General features: G+C 45.9%; 1 protein-coding gene across 1 annotated transcript in view; it reads right to left on the reverse strand.

The window, feature by feature from the left end:
• The window catches only part of LOC106808530 (protein 4.1 homolog), a 69,709-nt gene that overhangs the window by 39,885 nt on the left and 7,688 nt on the right, over positions 1 to 22,136 (reverse strand). The window contains 5 exon segments of the mRNA XM_014811287.1: positions 7,588 to 7,632; positions 8,861 to 8,936; positions 11,555 to 11,597; positions 11,976 to 12,080; positions 12,547 to 12,743. Of these exon segments, the coding sequence (XP_014666773.1) occupies positions 7,588 to 7,632; positions 8,861 to 8,936; positions 11,555 to 11,597; positions 11,976 to 12,080; positions 12,547 to 12,726 (449 nt within the window). The 5' untranslated portion in view covers positions 12,727 to 12,743.

The following is a 22,136-nucleotide window of genomic DNA, read 5'->3' on the forward strand; positions in this document are numbered from 1 at the left end:
GTGCTTGTTTATTCCGTATGTGGTGCTGTTTTAGCCTGGCTGCCATCATACTGGCGTTTATTCCGTATGTGGTTGCTGGTTAGCTGCGCTTGCCCATCATACTGCGTCTTTATTCCGATATGTGGTTGCGTTAGCTGGGCTGCCATCATGCTGGGTTTATTCCGTATGGTGTTGCTGGTTTATGCTGGCGTGCCAATCATACTGGGTTTATTCCGTATGTGGGTGCCTTTTAGCTGGCTGCCATCATACTGGGTTTATTCACGTTATGTGGTGTGTTTAGCTGGCTGCCATCATACTGCCGCGTTTATTCCGTATGTGTGCTGTTAGCTGCGTTGCATCATACTGGTTTATTCCGTATGTCGGTAGTTGTTAGCTGGGCTGCCATCATACTGGCGTTTAATTCTGTATGTTGGTGCCTGTAGCTGGCTGCCATTCATACTGCGGCTTATTTCTGTATGTGCGTGCGTTTAGCTGGCTTGCCATCATACTGAGCGTTTTATTCTGCTATGTAGGTTGCTGTTAGCTGGCTTGCCATTCATACGGCGTTTATTCTGTATGCCTGGTGCTGTTAGGCCTGGCTGCCATTCATACTGGCGTTCTATTCTGTATGTGGTGCTGTTAGCTGGCCTGGCCATCATACTGCGGTTTATTCTGTATTGGCTGCTGTTAGCTGGTGCCATGCATGCTGGGCGTTTATTCCGTATGTGGTGCCTGTTAGCTGGCTGCCATTCATACTGGCCGTTTATTCCGTATGTGGTGCTGTCTAGCTGGCGGCCATATTACTGGGTTTATTCCTATGTGGTGCTGTTAGCTGCGCTGCCATCATGCTGGCGTAGTTATTCCGTATGTTGCTGCTGTTAGCTGGCCTGCCATCATTTGCTGGGTTTCATTCCGTATGTGCGTGCTGTTAGCTGGCTGCCATCATTACTGGGTTTATTCCTTATGTGCACTTAGGTTGCTGTTAGGCTGGCTGCCATCATGCTGGGTTTAGTCCGTATGGCTGGCTTGCTGATTAGCTGGCTGCCATCATGCTGGGTTTTTTCCGTATGTGGCGTTGCTGTTAGCTGCGCTGCCATCATTACTGAGGTTATTCAGTATGTTGGTCCTGTTAGCTTGGCCTTGCCATCATACTGCGCGTTTATTTCAGTAGATGTGGTACTGTTTAGATGGCTGCCATCATGCTGGCGTTATTCCGTATGTGGTGCTGGGCTTATCTGACTGCCATCATACTGGCCGTTTATTCCGTACGTGTTTGGTTGGCTGCTTTAAGCTGATCTTGACCATCATACTGGAGTTATATTCCGTATGTGCTGCTGTTAGCTGGCTTGCCATCATTGCTGGGTTATTCAGTATGTGGTGCTGGTTAGCATGCTGCTTGCCATGCATACTGGGCTTTTATTCCGTATGTGGTGCTGTTAGCTGGCTGCATCATGCTGGGTTTTATTCCGTATGTAGTGGCCTGCTTAGCTTGGCTGCCATCATACTGGGGTTTATTCCGTATGTTGGTTGCTGTTAGCTGGCTGCCATCATGCATGGGCTTTATTCGAGTAGTGTGCGTTGCCTGTAGCTAGGCTGCCATCCAAATTACTGGGGTTTCATTCCGTATGTGGTGCTGCTTAGCTGGGCCTGCCAATCATACTGGGTGTATTTCCGTATGTGGTCTTAGCTGGCTTGCCATCATGCTGGTTATTCCGTATGAGTTGCTGTTAGCTGGCTTGCCCATCATCAGAAACGGTTGCGGTTTATTCCGTATGGGGCTGCGTGTTAGCTGGCTGCCATCATTACTGGGTTTTATTCCGTAGTGTCGGCGCGCCTACTGTTAGCCTGGCTGCCATCATAACTGCGGGTTTTATTGCCGTATGTGGTGCTGTGTAGCTGGGGCTGCCATCATACTGGGTTTAATTCCTATGTGCGTGCTGTTCAGCTGGCTGCCCATCATACTGGCGTATTATTCCTTATGTGGTTACGTTAGCTGGCTTGCCATCATTGTCTGGCGGTTTATTCCGTTATGTGGTGCTGTTAGCTGCGCTGCCATCATTGCTGGGTTTATTCCGTTATGTGGTGCTGTTAGGCTGGCTGCCATCCATACTGGGTTTATCCGTAATGTGGTGCTTGTTAGCTTGGCTGCCATCATTACCTGGGTTTATTCACGTAATGTTTGGTGCTGTAGCTGGCTGCCATCATACTGCGTTTAATTCCGTATGTGGTGCTGTTAGCGGCTTGCCATCATACTGGCGTTTATTCCGTAATGAAGGCTTGCTGTTTAGCTTGGCCTGCGCCATCATTACTGCGGTTTATTCCCGTATGAGGTGCTGTTAGCTGGCTGCCATCATTGCTGGGTTTATTCCGTATTGTGGTGCTGCTTAGCTGCTGCCATCATACGTGGCGTTTATGTCCGTATGTTGTGCCTGTTTAGCTGGCTGCCATCATACTGGGTTTATTCCGTATGTGGTTACTGTTAGGCTAGCGCTGCATCATACGTGGTTTATTCCGTATGCTGGTGCTGTTAGCTCACGCACGCACGCACGCACGCACGCACGCACGCACGCACACACACTCCTTCCATTAACGACAAGCCCTGCAGCAGCAAGTTAATGGACGTGTTCCTCCCAAACGCGCGAGCAGTAGGTACGTAATGGTGCGTGGCGGGTAGGACGTCGCTCTCTCGCTCCCGACACACGCAACAGCGTAATTTCCGCAGCGTCATCATCGTCGTCGTCGTCGTCGTCGCACGCACGCGTCGCTCGTGAATGATTTAATAGGCTCGCGAGCATAAACACGCACTCGAACGCACATAAACGATGGCGTAATGACGTTATCACTTAGGCGCGGCTACTACACATCCATGTTCACTTGTCTACCAGACCGACATTTCGCCTGCATTAACAAGACCAACATCGGAACGTATCATAAATGTCGCTAGCGTCATCGTTCATGCTAAAATGTACGTAAACCTGCTACGATCTACAGGTACTCTACAACAAAATGTTGCTAGATTCACTGTTTATACTAAAACGTGAATAAAGTTTGTATTGCGAGATTTTTGCTCAGAAAAACTAACTATAGCTGAATATAGTCTCACCTGACAGCGAAAATATCACTGATTACACCAACATTAAAAACACCAAGATTTTATGCAGTTATAGCATAGAAAATTGGATATGAACACATCGTAACAGCAATGCATTTTATCGTGTCGCGATAATGCCTAATGGAAGAATTGGTAAACTTGTATTTGTGTCGGTGATTAATTGAAAACAAGTGCATGATTTGAGAGAGCCTGTACTATGTCTATGGCAGATAAGCAGTGGCGCCACTAGCTAATCCAGGCTAGTTTCAAGATGACAACAAACGATTGTTTACCAAACTAGTAGTTCGAAACTGGCACTTTTTTGGTGAATACGAAGGTTCTAAGACATTTTATTGTTACTCTAGACAATTGCTGTTACTCAAGCAATAACGGTAGGTGTCATGAAAGTGGTGAAAACACTGGAAAACTCTCGCAATAGTTACTTTAAAGTCGCTAGAATTTATAGTGCTCAACAAAAAATGTTGCTAGATTCATTGTTCACAATAAAGTGTACTTATAACCACCACAATCTATATCTGCACCTCTCCCTCACTCTATCTCTACTCCCACTCTCATTCTCCTGCTCGAGGGTTTACGGAGGAGCACAAGTAAACAGATTCCTGGTTGACACGCGGCGGCTGAAACGACGGATGCGTCGTCCCTCAAATATTTGGCGACTAGACGTTCCAACGCTAGCGAGAGAGTGTAATCACTCGCAGCTATAAACTAGATGCCTCAGCCTGCGGATCCTGCGTGCGTGGGTTTCCGCACACGTGTGCGTGCCCCGATTCACCGAGTGTCTACCCCAGCACACATCGCTGCGTGAACGCCACACGTCAACACCGCCATAGCGATCGGCTGCGCTGGAGAGGCACCGAGACATTTGTAAAGCATCTCCTTAGGCCAAAACAAAATATATGTGTGGTTACCGTTACATGCCGAAAAAAAATAGGGTAGGTAGGTAGGGAAAACATTTTATTTTCTTGAAATATTTTATTTACGAACCATGTCCGAAGGATGTGCGTTGTGCCTTTTGAAGTAAGAACTGTCCAATTCATTTATTTTAATTTAATTTTTAATTTTTTGACTTTAAAGAAAATTGACAATAAAATGTTTAGGGTCGCTGGGAATAAATAGGGTCGGTCGGGAAACCATAACCACACCTATATTTTGTTTTGGCCTTATCTGTGGCACCACTACCCACGGGACTGCGCTAGAAAATCAATACGACATTATCTACTTGGAAATTCATAGCTGTGAGCCAATATATGGTAATAAGCTCTTTATAATTCCGAGAGGGTGAACCGCTCTCTCGCTGAGTACGTTCCTACGACAGACGAACATAGACAAATCGAGAGACTGGGGAAGTGATCACCCCCTCCCCCACCCCACCAAAGAACGTTATTTTTGCTCGGCACGCTACGGGCTTCAACCTCATCAATTGATAACGAGCGTTATTTTCCTCCTCGTTCCGACGCTGTAAAAGATCAATCGCCATTGAAGCCACGACTGGTTCGCTACAGAACGCGACAGCTGCAGCGCATAAGCCACCGCCGCACGTCGTACCGAAAGGCACTGTCTACAGTTCGCAGCACACAACCCCGATCAAATCAAACATCCGACTAGCAATGACTCGCACGATTATGCAGTCTCGTTTGAACACTTTTCTCGACCGGAAAGGTGCCTTGAGCAATTTGCTAGCCTGCCGTGCGACAATATGGCCGGGGGATTTGGATTGGCGATTTTGGCGATGCTGCATTCAGTGGCTGAAATGGTTGCAGCTCTTGTGAAAGCGATTCTTCAGAATGCTGCCTGCATTCACAGACTGCTGCTAGCTTCTGCTGCATACTGGCTACAAGCATCACCAGCCCCCCCCCCCTCCCTCTCTCTCTCTCTCTCTCTCTCTCTCTCTCTCTCTCTCTCTCTCTCTCCCTGCTCCTCCTCTCCCGCTCTCCTCTCTCTCTCTGCCTGCTCTCTCCTCTCTCTCTCTCTCCTTCTCTCTCTCTCTCTTCCTGCCTCATCTCTCTCTCTCTCTCTCTCTCTCCATGCTTCTCTCCTCTCTCTCTCTCTCTTCTCTCCCTGCTCTCGTTACTCGGTCTCCTTCATCTCTCTACCTCCTGCTCTCTCTGCGCTCCTCTCTCTCTCCCTGCTCCTCTGAGTGGTCCGGCTCTCTCTCTTCTCTCTCTCTCTCTGTCTCTCTCTTCTCTCTCTTCTTCTCGTCCTCTCTCTCTTCGTCTCTCTCTCTCTCTCCTCTCTCTCCCTTCTGCGTCTCGTCTCTCTCTCTCTCTCTCTTCGCGTCTTCTCTCTCTCTCGTCCCTCTCTCTCTCTCTCGCTCTCCTCTCTTCTGCTCTCTCCTCTCTTCTCTCTCTCTCTCTCGGTGCTGCCTCACGTCTGCTCTCTCTGCTCTCTCTCTCTCTTCCTCTCTCTCTCTCTTCTCTTCTCTCTCTCCCCTGCCTGCTCTCTCTCTTCTCGTCTCTCTCTCTCTCCTCCTCTCTCTACCCTGCTCTCTCTCTCTTCTCTCTCCTCCTCATCTCTCCTCTCTCTTCTCTCTCTCTCTTCACTCTCTCCTCTCATCCTTCCTCTCTCTCTCTCTCTCTCCTCTCTCTCTCTCTCTGTGTCTCTCCTCTCCTCTTTTCTCACTGTTCTTCCCCCTCTCTCTCTCTCTCTCTCTCTCTCTCTCTCTCTCTCTCTCTCATCACTCTCCCTCTCTCCTCTCCCCCCCCTCTGTCTCCGCTCGTAAAACCTGAGCACGTCACACGAACAAATGGCCATGGACAAGAAGAAAAACAAGAACCCTATCAGAAGGGAGAATTCTGTTTGGTGAAAGCATTCTGCAACGTGTTTGAGAAATGTACGCAATGTTGAGATGATGGCTTGCAAACCTACGCACGATCGAGTGACTGTGAATGACTGCAACCGTTAACAAGCTACAGACACAACAAGTTATTACACTCTAGCAAAACAATATCAGCAACATCAAATTTCACATCGGAATTTTAACGGCCCGTAAATCCCGCCGCTCGACGCAGCTTGTGATCGCGTTCCGCCGACGGTTAGAATCGCGAGAATGATTAGAGAATGCTCTCAAGCAAAACCAATTTTTGAGTCGTGTAGATGAATTTGACATTTCTGCTAACTGGCAGAGAGGTGGTGGGTGCAACAACACTTACCGGACCCTTCCTCGGGCAATAACAGAAACGAAGCTCTGATGTACAGTGATGCTACACTTTAGAACATGGCTAGAAATGGGAATATAAATGCAGTCGAAGAAGAAATCTCTGGGCTTTCTGTAGTGTAAATGATAGCGGTAGTGATTCAAGCAGATATATATCGAGAATTTATTACAATCCTTATATATGATAGCAGAAATACGTAGACAGAGTTACATTCATAATATCACAATATCAACATTCATAATGAATCTTCCCATCTTCAACACGTTTCACTACACTTGCACAGACGCACGCACACACTCATACACCTAACACTAACAAAATAACAAAATAGCCCTCTGCCAACCTTCCCCTTTCCCCCCCCCCCCGAGCCAACATTCTCAAGTGTCATAGCAACCGAGCAACCAGGACGATCTATCAACTAGTTTTTTTGTCGATGCAGGAAGTAGCGACAAATTGCAACAGAGGATCGGAGTGAATTACCGAAACCACAAGCCGCGTCCGACCCTCTCATCCATGGCAGAGTCCACGGATGCCGAATCATGGAAGCCACGACCGTGACCAACCTCGAGGCTTAATCACAGGCCACGTCCCCCCAACCCTAACCCATGCACAGTCAACGTCTCATGAGGACAACGACACACAACACACGACGATGCACACGAGAACGGTTTACCATAAACGACAAAAATCTCGTTACCAAAATTGCATCGCGGCTTCGTTACCGCCACGCGCAAAGAAGGATGCGGGCAGACGGAGGAAATGCGGCGAGGGAGCGGTGGTTAGGGTTCGTGGGACAGTCACGCGTAAGAGGGCGGTGGAAGGGAAATGCGGCGAGGGAGCGGTTAGGGTTAGGGAGATAGTAGTGTTGTCAATCGGTTGTAATTTCGTAATCGATCATCGGTTGCACCCAAGCGGTTACTCGGGGTGTTGAATGCCTGCGTGTGCGTAACGTCGCGTGCATGTACGTGTGTGCATGTATATGCTTGTTTAGCCCTGTTTACTGTTTGTTTTGCACTGTTTACTACAGTACTGTGTGTATAATACATGTATGTTAATAAAGGATAACTTGTATAGTAGCGATGATATCTCTGATTCTCATCACTTTTCCAAGTTTTCTTGTTCGATGAAATCGATTATGGATTTTTATAACCAAGCGCTTGGTTTGAGCCACTGTTCAACCGATGATCGAGTATAATCGATGATCGTGACATCACTAAGCGCTTGGTTTGAGCCACTGTTCAACCGATGATCGAGTATAATCGATGATCGTGACATCACTAGACAGTCTCACGTAAAGAGAACGGTCGAAGTCAAACACAGAGATCTACGGTTGCTACTTACGTCTGGCTGAGGATGTCATTGCGAACCTGGAGGCACAGATAGTATCTGCAAAACACACGATAAAACACGAATGAGACGGCTGCATCGTGGATCCGCGCGGACACACGGCATGCAATGCGGTAGTGGCACACCCTTAGTGATAGATCATGAGGTGTTATCGTGATTTTACTGGGATCAAACTAGTAGCTTTCACATTGCCAAGACAAACCCATTCCTCTACCACAGGGAAAAAATAAACTAAAATTTATTTTCCGGGGGCTACTTTTTAAGCTCGCGTGCATGAAAATAGCACTCTAAATTTGGTTTGCATTGAACTCCGGATGCAAATTTCCGGAGGCTCTTTTTGGCATTTCGGGAGCTAAATCGCCCCGAGCCCCCGTGTATTTTTTTCACTGCTCTACCACGAAACAGCTTCAGGTACAGCTTTCATTTTTTAACACTTTTTGAGGGGGGTGGGGGGTTATGAAAAAGTATACAGCGTGTGCAATTACAAATCGCTATTACAGCTGTTTTTTAAGGATACGTCAAAAAACGCTGCACACACTGACAGTTTTAACAAACGAACGTTGATTGTGCGGCGAGCCATTTTAAACGATTTAGAAACGCTCGCGATAACGCCGTAATTTTCTAAACGCTCGTGGGAAATTCATCGCGCAAATTACCGCCGCGTAATCGCGGAGGGGCGTGCCGCGCAACCAGCGACTTTGAAAGAGAGCGAGTTCGCGCACCGTGTGGGCAATATGCTCTCTATGTAATGCCGTACACTGCACCACCCGAGGCCTACCCACCAGTCTACCCTCACACTAGAAAATCCCACCAGTCGTGACTATCGGCGTTAACGCGCCCGAGCTGCATCCGCAATCGAATGCAATCAACGAGAGTGATGGCTCATCCTGCGTGCGTGCTAGATCGCCTGTGTGTGTATGTGTTCGTTGCCACACTACGCCATAGCCCCCTCAATCACCTATACTCACGCGTACAACTACGTCTCGTGGAAATGGCTGTGGATACAGGTGTGTCAATATGACTGGCTACGTATACATGCATCTCTGCATACGCACGCACACACACACTCACCGGTGATCGAAACCATGAACAAACATCATTATTATTAGTAAAGTATTAGAAAAAGGATTTAAAAAACGCGTTTCAACGTATCAACGTATTCAAACAAGGATGTTCGCCCATACTAGAAACAGTGAAAACGTAACAAAATGCACCACATTCAGGAAGAAACTCTCAGTCAGAATAAAAATAACGAGTAAAACATTACCTGGTTATATCCTCCTGTAGCTGGGCAGGGTCCGGTGGGTAGAACTTGACCTCAAAGTGAAATGACCACGGTCCACCTGTAAGGGAAAAACAGCAAGCATGTATATATATATATATATTATATATCTTGAACTGTTTCTAACAGCAACAAACGTGGGTGCAAAAACCTTTTCAAAAAAATTTCAGACAAATTTCCGAATCCGTGCAGCGATTGCGGGAATTGCAAATATTCTTTCTAACTCCACTTTAGTCAACTGTAATTTTGGCCAACATGTATGCCTCGCCACACAGGGAAACGATTACTCATTCATGCATCGTTCAGTTATGATTCAAAACCGTCTGGGCGGTAAAACTAGTTTGCGTCATACATCCAGGCCGAGGAACCTTCATTTGCATCACAATACGCGCATTCAGAGGTTACTATTTGCTATTCAGCCTTCTATTCATTCGCCAGCCAAGTATTCCACGTCTGCTACTGTACGAGACTGTAAATCGTGTGAGTAAATATAAACCATGATTAATATCGCAACCAACGCTCGTTGCAATAATCTTTACGACCATAAATTGCTCAATATTACCGCTGCTCTTACAGCACCGTTGAACGACTGGAAAGTAACATTAATGGTGCAACGTGCACCGAATTATACAACTAATAAAACACATAGGCGGCACTGCTAACCATGCCAGAGGAAAACCTGGAGGCATTAGAATCTGATATTACTATTAGTGCTTGTATAATGTATATATCATCGTTCTAGATATGAGATGAAACCATGTGCCGCAAATCGCAAATCCTTTTCCTACCCTCACGCGAAATGCTGGACTAGACTACTGCTAACAAGACGAATACTAAGGCTGAGAGAATCTATGTCCCCCAGGGTACTGCCGGAACGTACCCTGGTACTATCTAATATGCCGGACCATACCTCGCCTACTCCACTAACGAGTCTAGGGAGTCGCCTACGCCTACTCCCTAACCCTAACCCTAACCATATCAGATAGTTACCAGGGTACGTTCCGGCAGTATCCTGGGGAACATAGACCCTATAAGCGATACTAAGGGAGGTCTGAGTGAACATCTACCATGTCTACAGTACACTGCTGACAGCTACTGCTACCAACAACTAGCTTCGCACACTGCTTACGGGCACTTGCCTCAATCTTGGTATTAAATTTGAGCTTGGCCATATCAATTATACAGCAGAGCAAGCGTTTAGCGAGATGTGTACCTGTACACTACAGAGATGCTACCATCAGTGTGGTGCACTGCACTGTGGTGTACCTGTCGCTGCAAGGCAGCTGCATATTTCGCTGCTGTCTGTGTACACTACAAAGAGGGTGTGGTGCGCTATAAGAGGTGTGGTGCGCTGCACTGTAGAGGTCACGCCGGTGCTGTTCCTTCTACAGCCGCCGCCGCCCCGCTGTCAGCATCATCCGCGCGCGGCAAGACAATAACCAGACGCGCCGCCGCTCATCTCCGCGCTCTCACTCATCATCGTCACGCTCGCACGCACGCACGCACGCACACACACACGCACGCACGCACACAGTGGCACGCACGCACGCACGCACGCACGCACGCACGAATTGCAAGATGCTTGCTGTGCTGCCAGCTCACTCGTTATGACTCATGCACACACGCACGCACGCACGCACGCACACACACGCACAGTGACAGGCGCTCACACACGCATGCATGCACACCGTCAACAAAGCTTACTGTGGGAACTGAGAAAGGTGAGGGGGTGGGGTTACTGTTGCCATCACTCTGAATCTATACCACTTCCATCAATCACGTACACATTTCCATCGACAAATTAACTTGACAAATTAGGATGCAAGTCTGGAATGCCACACACACAGGCGCGCGCGCACCCACACCCACACCCACACACACACAGCACAGGCAAAACCTATGCTGCAAAGAACAATCAACGATTTGGACAGATTTCTAAATTATCTACGCATATCCTGTAAGCTTGTGTGTTCAGCCAGAGACGTAACCACTCCATAGCAACACATAGGCTTGAATACACCACAAACCCACATACACAACACACACTCGCACACAGAAAGCCACTTCCAAACAAACGCTCGCTTTGTATACGCCCACACACGCCAACCTACACCAACGCATACAAGACACTACGTCCATGCAAACAACTACAGCTTGATATGGGCGTATGCTGCTTGCACACTCCATCTCCACTCACACCGACAGACAGACACTCACATATAAATACGTGCACTGCTAACTTAGATTAGTGCCAGGGTGCTGGAGCATTAAATTGATATAGCCCCGGGGCAGGAATATATGTAATACTACCTACTCATTCTACCGCATCACAGCCTCGGCACGTTACCTTGAAATTCGCGCTAAAACGTGTAATGGACGTAGACACTGACTGGAGGTTTTTATAATAGTAATGACGGCCGATTCTTGTAACGTTATTTTGAGTTAGCAAAGGTAGTGCGTGGAAAACCGGCAGCATTCGGAGGAATTAAGGTTCCATTGCTGGCGCGCATACGTGTGCACGTGTGTGCGTGCAGTCGTGCGTGTTGAGGGTTTATGCGTGAGACCGTGCATGCCTCATGGTGTGTGCTCGTCTGTGCATATATGCGTGCATGTGTGCATGCATACGGACGTATGCGTGCATGTGTGCGCACATACGGAGCTAGGGAATCTGGTACTTACTTCGGACTTGCTTGGAAATTCGCTTCTCATTATTCAGCCAATTCTGAAAAATCAATCGAAAAAATGAGAACCGGGATGAGATTACGTCGAACGAAATCTGGACGCGTCGCCGCAGTGACAAGAGACCATCATTCGTGAATAACGGGACATCGATCGCCTTTACGCTGTGCGCTCTTCGCTTTAGACCCGCCGTCCGTATGCATATGCGCTCGTAGTTTTTGCAGGAAAAATTGAAAGGCAGAACTCAGCGGCACCATATCTGCACGATGCAAGTCACGTACTGTTCAATCACGATATAATTTTAAAAATGAAATTCCTTCTAAATTTTAAACTTCAGACGATATAAGCTCCCCTACGAGAAATGGAGCGAAATCTTCGACGTATACCGAACCACGGCGGTTGCGCACGTGCGGACACTTACCCTAGACTTGTCCGGATCCCTGTAGTTGATGCCAAAGTAGTCGCGTTCTGCTAGGTTGATGCTGTTCGCAACAATGTCGAACAAGTCCTGACTCGTTGCAGTTTTCTGGAGGAGAAAGAACGGATGACGATGATTCACCCACGCATCTGCGGTCGTTACCGCGAAACATTCTTCGTATTCAGACAGTCTGTCGAGCTCTTCGACCTCTAATATAACGTCAAAGACATCACACACACAGAGGCAAGCCATGGACGACAGAGTGCTAGTGTGGCAAGGTACAGGTGGAACGACACTCAACTTAACTCTCTTTTATTTTTAAGGTTATCTACAAACAGGAAAGCGATCGACTCATTTTGATCCTCTCAACACTGACTTTGACACTCTCGCAACAGTCTTCAAGTATGTAAGTAACACTGCAATCGTACTTCCGTATTTCCAGCAACCGCAATAGCATTACAACAGTCGAAAAAGATGCATCGAGGGTAACCCCTATCTGCGACGGTCGCCAACCGGCCGATAGAGGACGCCGCCGCTGCGGCAAGAGAGGGGTGGCGCGACAAGGCACACTCACGTTGATCTGCACTTGGAAGTCGGTGTTGTCGAGCATGCGCACAGAGCAGGTGACCGCCTTGCCGCCAGTCGAGCGAGGCGTGGGAGGTGGGCGCGAATCGTTCCTCGGGGTGTCCGGGCTTTGCTCCCCCTTCTGCTGCTGATCCTTGGCTTCCGTGGTCTCAAGTGTCGTGTCTGCCATCGTCGACTGTAGCGATTCTGCGAAAGACGCGCGAGAGTTAGACGTCTTATAGATTTATAGATACACAGACTCCCCGACTTACAAACTTTCGATGATACGAACAATTTGCCCTGATGTCCATAAGTGTATAATGTCAATATTGGTGAATAAAAAGACACAATCACCCCCCTGATTTTGACTTTCTCCAACTCCTGTATTCACGTATATGTTTACACCATGTACACTTCTAGGTTACTCGTACATGTACTACACTACTGTACAATACTGTATACGTACGTACATTGTCATATGTTCGACTTACGAACAAATCGACTTACAAACGACCGCTCGAAACCGACCATGTTCGTAAGTCGGTGAGTCTCTTATATAGAGTTATATATATATTTATATATAAACATAGATTTATTACACGTTAAAGGTTGAAAACGGTCAGCGTCTGCGCGAACGGACGGACGCCCGTCGTCACAGCGACGACGAGCTCGCGTCAATCAACGTGCGACGGTGGCCGCTGCGTCCCGGTGTCTGTGCAGCAGGGCAACCAGCCGCACATCGCTGTACTCAGCTACTCGCACGCCCGCAAACGAAAGCTGCATTCCTTCACCACGACACAACTTACATTCGAACTCGTTGTGATTGCATTCATGGGCAAAGTCGTCAAACGTGCGCCTTTAAAACGGTGCGCCGTCTGCATACATTTACATCGCGTGGTCTGCATACATTTACTCTTGGAAATTGAACACCCACCGTTTTAGCGACCAGGCAAATTGGTTTCTCTGGTTTTAACTACTTCAACAAATACACAATACAGTAATAACTGCACGCTATTAAAGTAATGTGTTCCAGAATAGACGATCGTTATGCGAAAATCCGTAACGCTCACAGCAAGACTCGCCGAAAATTATGCTCTCCTATTCACTTTTGCTACGTAATTGGATATGCGTTCCTACGGAAAACACTGGATGTGTGGGGGAGGGAGGGGGAGTCGATTGCAGGAACATTTCATAAATAGTACATGAGCCGGTCAAACTAATGCGATAGCTGTAGACTACACGCATCAAAGACGACCCATCTGGCGTATCGGCAGCCGACTACATATATTTATTACGTTAATTTTATTTGGAGCAATTGAGCACGGCATTTTTTTATAGAAAACCCCCCACCTCATTTCTTTGAACGATTATGCAAGAATTTTCGGTTCGTATCATGAGTAGTGGTCACTATTAATAAATTTCGTAAATACAAATGTGTAACCCGGGTTGTTATAACATGTGGTATAACTAGACATAGTCACATTACTTAAATGCATATATACTATATTCCACATAAAATACCACAATTTACATGCAAACTTCATAGAAGCAACACCCACATGCCCACACGCACCCACATGCCCGCACGCACCCACATGCACGCACGCACCCACTCAGAGACATCTATACTATTCAGGCAATGGAGCAACAGCATATAAAAGATGCTGGTATTGATTTTCTATCCCAAAAACCTTCCGTCTCATCACACAGTGCTCAACTCCCGGGGTTTATCTGTCTGTATCGCTTGCTCTCTCTCTCTCTCTCTTTTTCCTTTTCTTTTTCTCATTCTCCTTTTCTCTTTCTCCTTCTCTCTTTCTCCTTCTCTCTGTCTCTCTCCCTCTCTCTCTCACGTGCACACGCACTTCTCTCACCATTTCTTGCTTTTGTTTCAACTCACTTTCTCTCGTGCTCTTTTCATTTTGTTCACTCCTTCATTTTTGTGTTTCAAAATCGCAGGATCTGTACACCTGAAGTGACCGTTGTTCTCCTTACCTTTGCAGAGCGAAAGGGTAAGGGAGTGCGAGGGAGAAATCGAGGAAGAGGGAGAGCATTGTGTTTGGTAGCCACTTTTGACTTAATGTCAGTGCCACAATAGAAACACTGTCACTTTGTTACCACCCACAGCAGAGTAGGACGTGTGACAGAGTGAGTCATGAATTCCTAAACATAAACATTCATGGTAAAATCTAGAAACCATCTGTGTACACTTCACACCAACGTCTTACCAACATACAAGCAATATGATATTAGTTTAGAAACCTATCAACATAGACAGAATGTCGAGCACTATGCAGTGCACACTGTAAGGCTACACAATAAGTTGAAATTGGAAACTTTACAAACACAGCACAATTAAATGCCACCCCCGGCGCGTTTCACATTGTATCGAGGATATATAAAGGGTTTATGAATGCGCTCTTGATGATATCACCATAGTCACGCTGTAAGATCAATACTATTATAGCCGTAAACACTTGAAAATGACCAGCAATAATTATCTTACCTACTTACTGCATTACAGTACACATAACTATCAGGTATGGCCTTCCACTGGGGGGCCATTAAAACGCGACTAGCAGGCTACCATTACAATGAATGCGTACGAATGTGACCAACGGACCCGGGTAATCAGCAGACACACTAACAGCACAGACTGGTGTATAGTGAGTGGCTGTGTGTGGGAGGTATATATATACTGTAGGCTATCTACTCACGCACGTCATGACAAGCCCACCTTCTCTATAAAACCATTAACGCATCAGTGGTTGTCCAGGCAAACACTTCTGCACGCATACATACACGGCTTGTGTTAGTAGTGTACACACTGGTCCTCCATGCCTCGGTCAAACAACATTGATCATTCCCGTCCAAATCAATTCTACTTCATCCACACTACACTGCATATCAGACGCCTAGGACACACACACACCAACCGTGATTTATGCCATCATTCGTTGGCCGGAGATTTTCTTAGCTCAAAGATACATTCGTCCTTGGCACAATGTATTCTCTTAGCATCAAAACCCACAGCTCATACGACATACTACACACCAATCTAGTTTTAATCAACTCTACTACGGTAGGACACACATTAGGCACTAATGAGCACTAATAATTAATCGATAGTTATTGACGTACACTTGACTACGATTCCATATGTTGCTAACAGTATGTGTTGCAGCTTTGCTGGACTGACTGTTAACGTGTGTGCATACAAATTACAATCTGCCCCAGGAGCAAAGAAATAGTAACAATCACATCATTCCTTTTACTACATCTTGCTTTGCTTCATCTTTTTTTTAATTTGGCATACTCAGCATTACACCAGTCTCTTATCTATAATTCATCTGCCTGAATACTATCATCATATTTGCCAACTCTATGTACATTGCATACATGCATACGTCCAACGCGTCCGTGCACTTCCAAAGACATCGCCCAACCCTAACAATGTACAAAAGCACATCGATATCGATCCTTACGAGAATGCTGGCAAACGAACGAAGTGACAAGTTTAATCGAACTAACGATCCCTAGAGGAAACGTCACGCCACGATGCCACAATGTGACATTCACCTCCCAGTACGTACCAGCTCCAGTCAAGCAGCCAGGGAGACAGTGCAGCCTTCATCTCACCCCACCACCACCGCGCGCTCGGCAAATTGATGCCATCAGCAACCTCACCCCGCCCCGCATCCTACCGGCCCTCCGCTGCCTCGAGAATATTACCCCACGAGCAATTAATTATTTACGTCTGGTGGAAAAAGCACTCGACAAACAAGATTGGGGGCTAGCTGGAGGAGCAGCAACTCTGAGGGATGCTGAGACCGGACGGATTGTGAAGGACGTGTCGTCTGGTGGGCATGTCAGCCACGAGTCGTTGCAGCACTGGCAGCAACAGACGAGTACGGCGGTGGTAGCAGACTAGGCGGCGCGCCAGACGCCTGCGTGCGGCAGTCTGCCGACTGGAGGCTTACGCGGCGCAGCGAGACAGCCGGTGTCAATGGTCGCGGCGACCGCCGAGTCGAAACCGGCACACAATTACCGCCCCCACCACCACCACCCCCAGCCCGCGCCGCTGCTGCTGCTACGACCATGCAGCGCAGCAGAACGACCGACCGCGTCGAGCCTCAAAGCGTAAATTACGCATGAAAATGCGACGAGTCATTACGGAGCGTGTACCCAGAGAGCAATGTGATGTAGCGAGGGCCCGCAAAGTGGGCTTCAACGGTGTGTGACGTGCGAGTGTCGTCGGGGGAAAAGGGGGGTAAGACCGAATGTTTGCGGGGGGAGGGGGGTAAAACCGAATGTTTGCGAGAGCAGGTGACACGAGCGGCTGCGTGTGCACATGTATGGCTGTGATTCTTGTATTGCAAGCCAATCACGAATACGACACGGCCTCTTCTACGCCACAAATAAATCCGTAGTTTACGATTTAGAACTTTACAATTCATACAGAAGTTTTACAATTTCGTGAAACGTCCGCTTTCACGTGTCGTGCTGATTAATACAAGGCATGAAACTAACGCAAACCTACTGCCCATCCAACACAGGTATTTGTATCGCTTATTGTCATAGACCTGTGATATGGATGCTCCCATGAAGTAGACAAAACTTCAGATGATGTTACTAAATTTAGAGTACTTATTCACAACAATGAAATATTCTTTACATTTACCTGCTCACAGTCACACGCTTAAAGCAACCGAGCTGAAATTCTGTAATACCCCCAGTATAAAAGGTCGAAACATACTTAGGCTCCAGAGCTAAAGTTATCTTGTGCTCTAGAGGTGGTTCAAGGTGTCCGCTTCAGACCCGGAGCTAACTCAGTATATAAAGGTATCTACGACTTCAGCTCGCTCTAAAGTCAGTGACATTTTTATCCCGACCATTTATACTGGGGTTATCCCACTTCATGTCCGGACCTGAAAGCGGAATAAACCCCCAGATAAAAGGTCGAAAACTACTTAGCGCCGAAGCTAAAGTTATTCCTGCTCTAGGAGGTGTTCAGGTCGCTTCAGACGGCGCGGGGCTAACGTCAGGAAAACCGACTATCCCGAGCTAAAGTGTATCCCGCTTCAGAAGCAGCGAAAAGTCGTGCCCAGATATCAAAACGACTTATCCCAAGCTAAAGTATCCTGCTTCAGAACAGCGGCTATAGTCGTGCGGCCAGATAAAGGGTCTCAGATAAAACAAGAAGACTAATATATATATATGTGTTATGGTAGAACTTTTTATTGGGCCTTGCACTATTAGCATTTGCATAGCATCTGCTGCGATTTAAACTCGAGTTTTGAATAGCTATCAAACAATATTATTATTCGTCTGGTGTGGTTTTGTTTTCTTTGGTGACGTAAAATTTTGAATGTGACACCGTTAACTTTTGTGCCCTAAGTTTATCAAACTAATAGCAAACAAAAACCATCCACCACTATATGTGTTACTGTACATGCAATGTCCACGTGTACGGTACATCTACCGACTCGATATCAAGCACATTTCCACCACGCTTGCGTGTGCTGTAGTTGCACCACTTAAAAAAAATTGTGTGCCCTCACCTCGACCAGGCTGAAAAGTTTGGGGCGTAAGGTGGGTAGGCCTTTTTTTGTGGGGGGTCTTTACACAGTCAGTATGGGTCTACATGCTCGGGTGTGCTTCGTGTGGAGAACTTTATATGTAATGTTTGTGTTGCTTAGTACACATAATCGTACTGTCCTAGCTAGAAATAAAAAGGTAACATCGGAACAATTGTCAAAAAAAGGAAAATACAAAAATTGGTTGAGCGGCCCGTCTTTTGGCGAGTCGGTCGGTGAGGGTCAAACAAACAATCATTTTTATTAGGCCTTAACAGAGTTCCTTATAATAGATCTGAACATTACAAACTGTTTAAAGTTGCTATCGGAAATTCCAAACCCCACCATAAAAGGCAAACACTATAATGACATCGTATATATAATAAGTAAGCCGCACATCGCATCCAAACGCTAATTCTCCAAGTACTAAAAACTAGCAAATATTTCGTGTCTATGCAATAATCACACTACCTTCAGCGGCAACAAAGAAACTATAGTTACTTTAATAGTTCCTCCATTCAACTGCGCGTTTGCCCCATAAAACCCAGCAACGAAAAAAGGTGCGAATCTGTAATCTGCGCTAACGCTAAATTGTTTCAAACAATTTCGCTCAAAAATCGGTAGGTAGCCGTCACAAGTTGTTTTCATCTTTGCTACACCCGTACCGCACACCGCCGCGATCGCTTGCAGAGCAAACGCAAAATGTCAACTACTATCGGAGAATTGAACAACATTGCACAGGTATTTCACATCGCCTTTAAAGACAACTCGCGTGACAATGCGGAACTAGATTAATTTTGTCAATAAGGTAGTGTGATGACATGACACAAAGTATTTGCTAGTCGAGTATGGAGAAATTAGCTTGGATGTCGCATGAGTAACGGCTTAATAAGGTGCAGTGAAACACTGGGGGAAGTGACCAAACAAAGTCATCTAACAGTAAACATTTGATAATAAGGTTCGAATATCAAAAATGTATAAATTAAAGTAGTAACAAAATGTGCACCCTACACAGATAAACTACAAAGTGATTTAGGCCTAACAACACTCCCACATCATCACATATCAAATAATGAACTGCATAAAACTCACATCAATCAATTCAGGCTAGTCATCCCCCTCTCCAAAATATCGCCACACAGCTCTAACGACTCTACTTCTGTAAAACTAGTAAAATACTAACGAATATTGAAACGTCTAGTGTACACCCGGTAACGTTAACAGCCTGTCCGGATGTTACATGTCAGGGACCGAGAGCTGTGTTGACCTATTACTGCCGCTTAATACACATCAACAGACATCGCTCTATTGAATAAGACATGGAATGAAAAAAGCTACACTGTTAAACAAACGAAATCCTATTAGGCACTTCTATAACACCTGCCAGGCAAGTAATTCTACGTTACTTAACCCAATAATACCTGAGGCATCGTCCGATTTGCACTACATGATGCTGCAGGATTTATCAACATCATAAAACCAGGGATGTGCATGATCCACACTAGGATATACCATGCTGTATGTGCTATTAACTAGGATGTAGCACACTGCACACCTTTCCTATGAACGGATTATGCTATACTCCTCTATAATAATTGTAATCCGTGTAAATTCCAGCTCTTTGTAGACATTCAACTGTAACTGTTGTATATAATAGCAGGGCCAATTTCCATCAATAACGCATTTAATTATACATATTAACTTCCCAATACTCATAGGGTGAAAAAATAACGGCCTTAGTGAAATTGGCAAAACTAATATTGAAGAATTAAAAGAAACGCACAAAAAACACTGATCTGATGCTGAGAATTCACTCGCTGTATACATGTAATAATGTCTTCGGTTTGTAATATGAGTTAGTTTGAAACGCCATAGGCCATAGGGTTGTTGGGCAATAGGGTGAAAATCAACCATGGACCACAGCACAGTGTAAAATAACTAAGCTTTTATACCTTTCGTATTTAATCTGCGACATAGTTACTGCGCGTAATAATTTCTTGCCGACTATTATTTGTAATCAATGCAAAAAATACCAAATAACCAAAAATACAAAGTAAACACTCACACACAAAATGCCAATCAACTACTGTCAAGGACGGATTAACAACCCCGCGCAACGTAGAGAACACGACAATCACATTACAAGCAATGCGACTACCTAACACGACACTGTACATCCAATCACAATGCATAGGTCACCTACATAATACATTTCGCGACAGATGATATGCCCCATTTGTATGTGAGCATACACTAAGTCGTCCAGGTACTCATTTTAATAGATGACGTGAATTTACGCCGTACTTATAACATTCATCACGAGTCATAGTTCCCCTTATCTCATGCAGCAGCACTTATAAATCACTCAAGATGGCGCCATACCGAGCATCAGCAACACCCATTCCGAATCTGCGGATTTTGCCCGACATAATGTTACGATCGGGAACTATGACACCGTAAGCTATTCGACACATTAACGAGGCTTCACTTACCCGAGAAAAGCCGTAACAGGAATCTAACGCAGGCAGCAGCCTCCACATCTGCTGCCACCGGTGGTCGCTCCCCTACAACATAGAAACCTAATGCTTTCTAGAGTGGGTTCACCCGACGATAGTGACGACGATATCAACTGCGCTGTCAACGTGCCTCTGTTGTACGCTAAAAATTCATAAATCATATGATACAAAAATTTTCAAACATTAAAGCGAAACATTTTTAGCATTACAGTATATGCTATCTGTGGTATTCCCACTGCTTTCATAGCTAGTCCTTAGCGATGATTCTCCGCGACAAATATTGAGCCAAACATCATAACACGTAGGCGTGCGCGGTCTGTGCCGGTGTACTGTGGAGTGGCGGCACGATGAAAACATGCATGGAAACCAGCGTTGCTTAACGCGGCTGGCCGCCGGAAGCATGGAATTTTGAACCAAGCTATTCATCGGATATAGCAATATAGACCGTCACCGAATTCTCAGCCGTGACGGCATAGACTACGGCAAAAGTTTTGTCGGTAGAATGAAGCGGCCTTATATTTGCTGTTCCTCCAGATAACGAATCATTGAAACAAGAAATAGCGTGCGAGAATATACGTATATATCGTCCTACTCACGTATCGCTTATCCTACGTGAATATCTGCATAGAAAAATATATGGCGATAATCACAATGTTTATGCTATAAGCCAATATTGGAAAATGAAGTTTGTGTAACCGCTAGACAAACTAGTGCGACATACAAAACGGCATAAACACAAACATAAACATATGTAACATACAAAACTCAGCAGACTTAGCTCTGGCTGTTCCGCAGCATCGTTGCTTCTCTCCGTCGTCAAATCTGACTTAATTGCCTTCGGGCCAATGCCGACATACGGTCGCATCTAGCGCCGTGGTTGCCGTGACATTTCGCCGCGTTGCCCCGTAAATAGTATATAGAGACCATTGGTGTAAGATACGAAGGAAAGATAACGGAGAGGGGAAAGGACGTGAAGAAAATAAATAGGAAATAGTGTGAGGATGCAAAGAGTGAGAGGACGAGAGAGAGAGAGAGAGGGGGAGGAATGAACAAAGAAGGAGAGGGAGGGATCTGTATAGTGACGAACGCTAAAGAAAGGAATTCGGAAGAGCAGAACAAGAAAGAGAAAGAGCACAGAGAACGAGAAAAAAGAAAACGTACTAAATTACGTATTAATCTCGGTAAAACGATAATACATAAATAACACAAAAACCGAAAAAAAAAAAGAAAAAAAACCGTAATGTATATAAGCGAGAGCCTTTGGTACCACGAATTGCGTTCGGATAAAAAGTGGTAAACAAGATCTGCTACATGATAACAATGGAGAAACAATTGAATTCCGCACAATGGGACCATAATCTTGCTCGTAATAGTCTGTAGTTCGTTGTAGTCGCCACGTTGTCAACAGTAGTACGCCATAGTGACGTGATATAATGGCGAAGCAGTATTTCGTGCAGCGGCGGCAGAGAAGCGGCACGAAGCAAGCTGTGGAACAGCTGACACTCATGCAG

The sequence above is a fragment of the Priapulus caudatus genome, unplaced genomic scaffold (assembly GCF_000485595.1).
Source record: "Priapulus caudatus unplaced genomic scaffold, Priapulus_caudatus-5.0.1 Scaffold284, whole genome shotgun sequence".
Classification (NCBI taxonomy): Eukaryota; Metazoa; Priapulida; class Priapulimorpha; order Priapulimorphida; family Priapulidae; genus Priapulus; species Priapulus caudatus.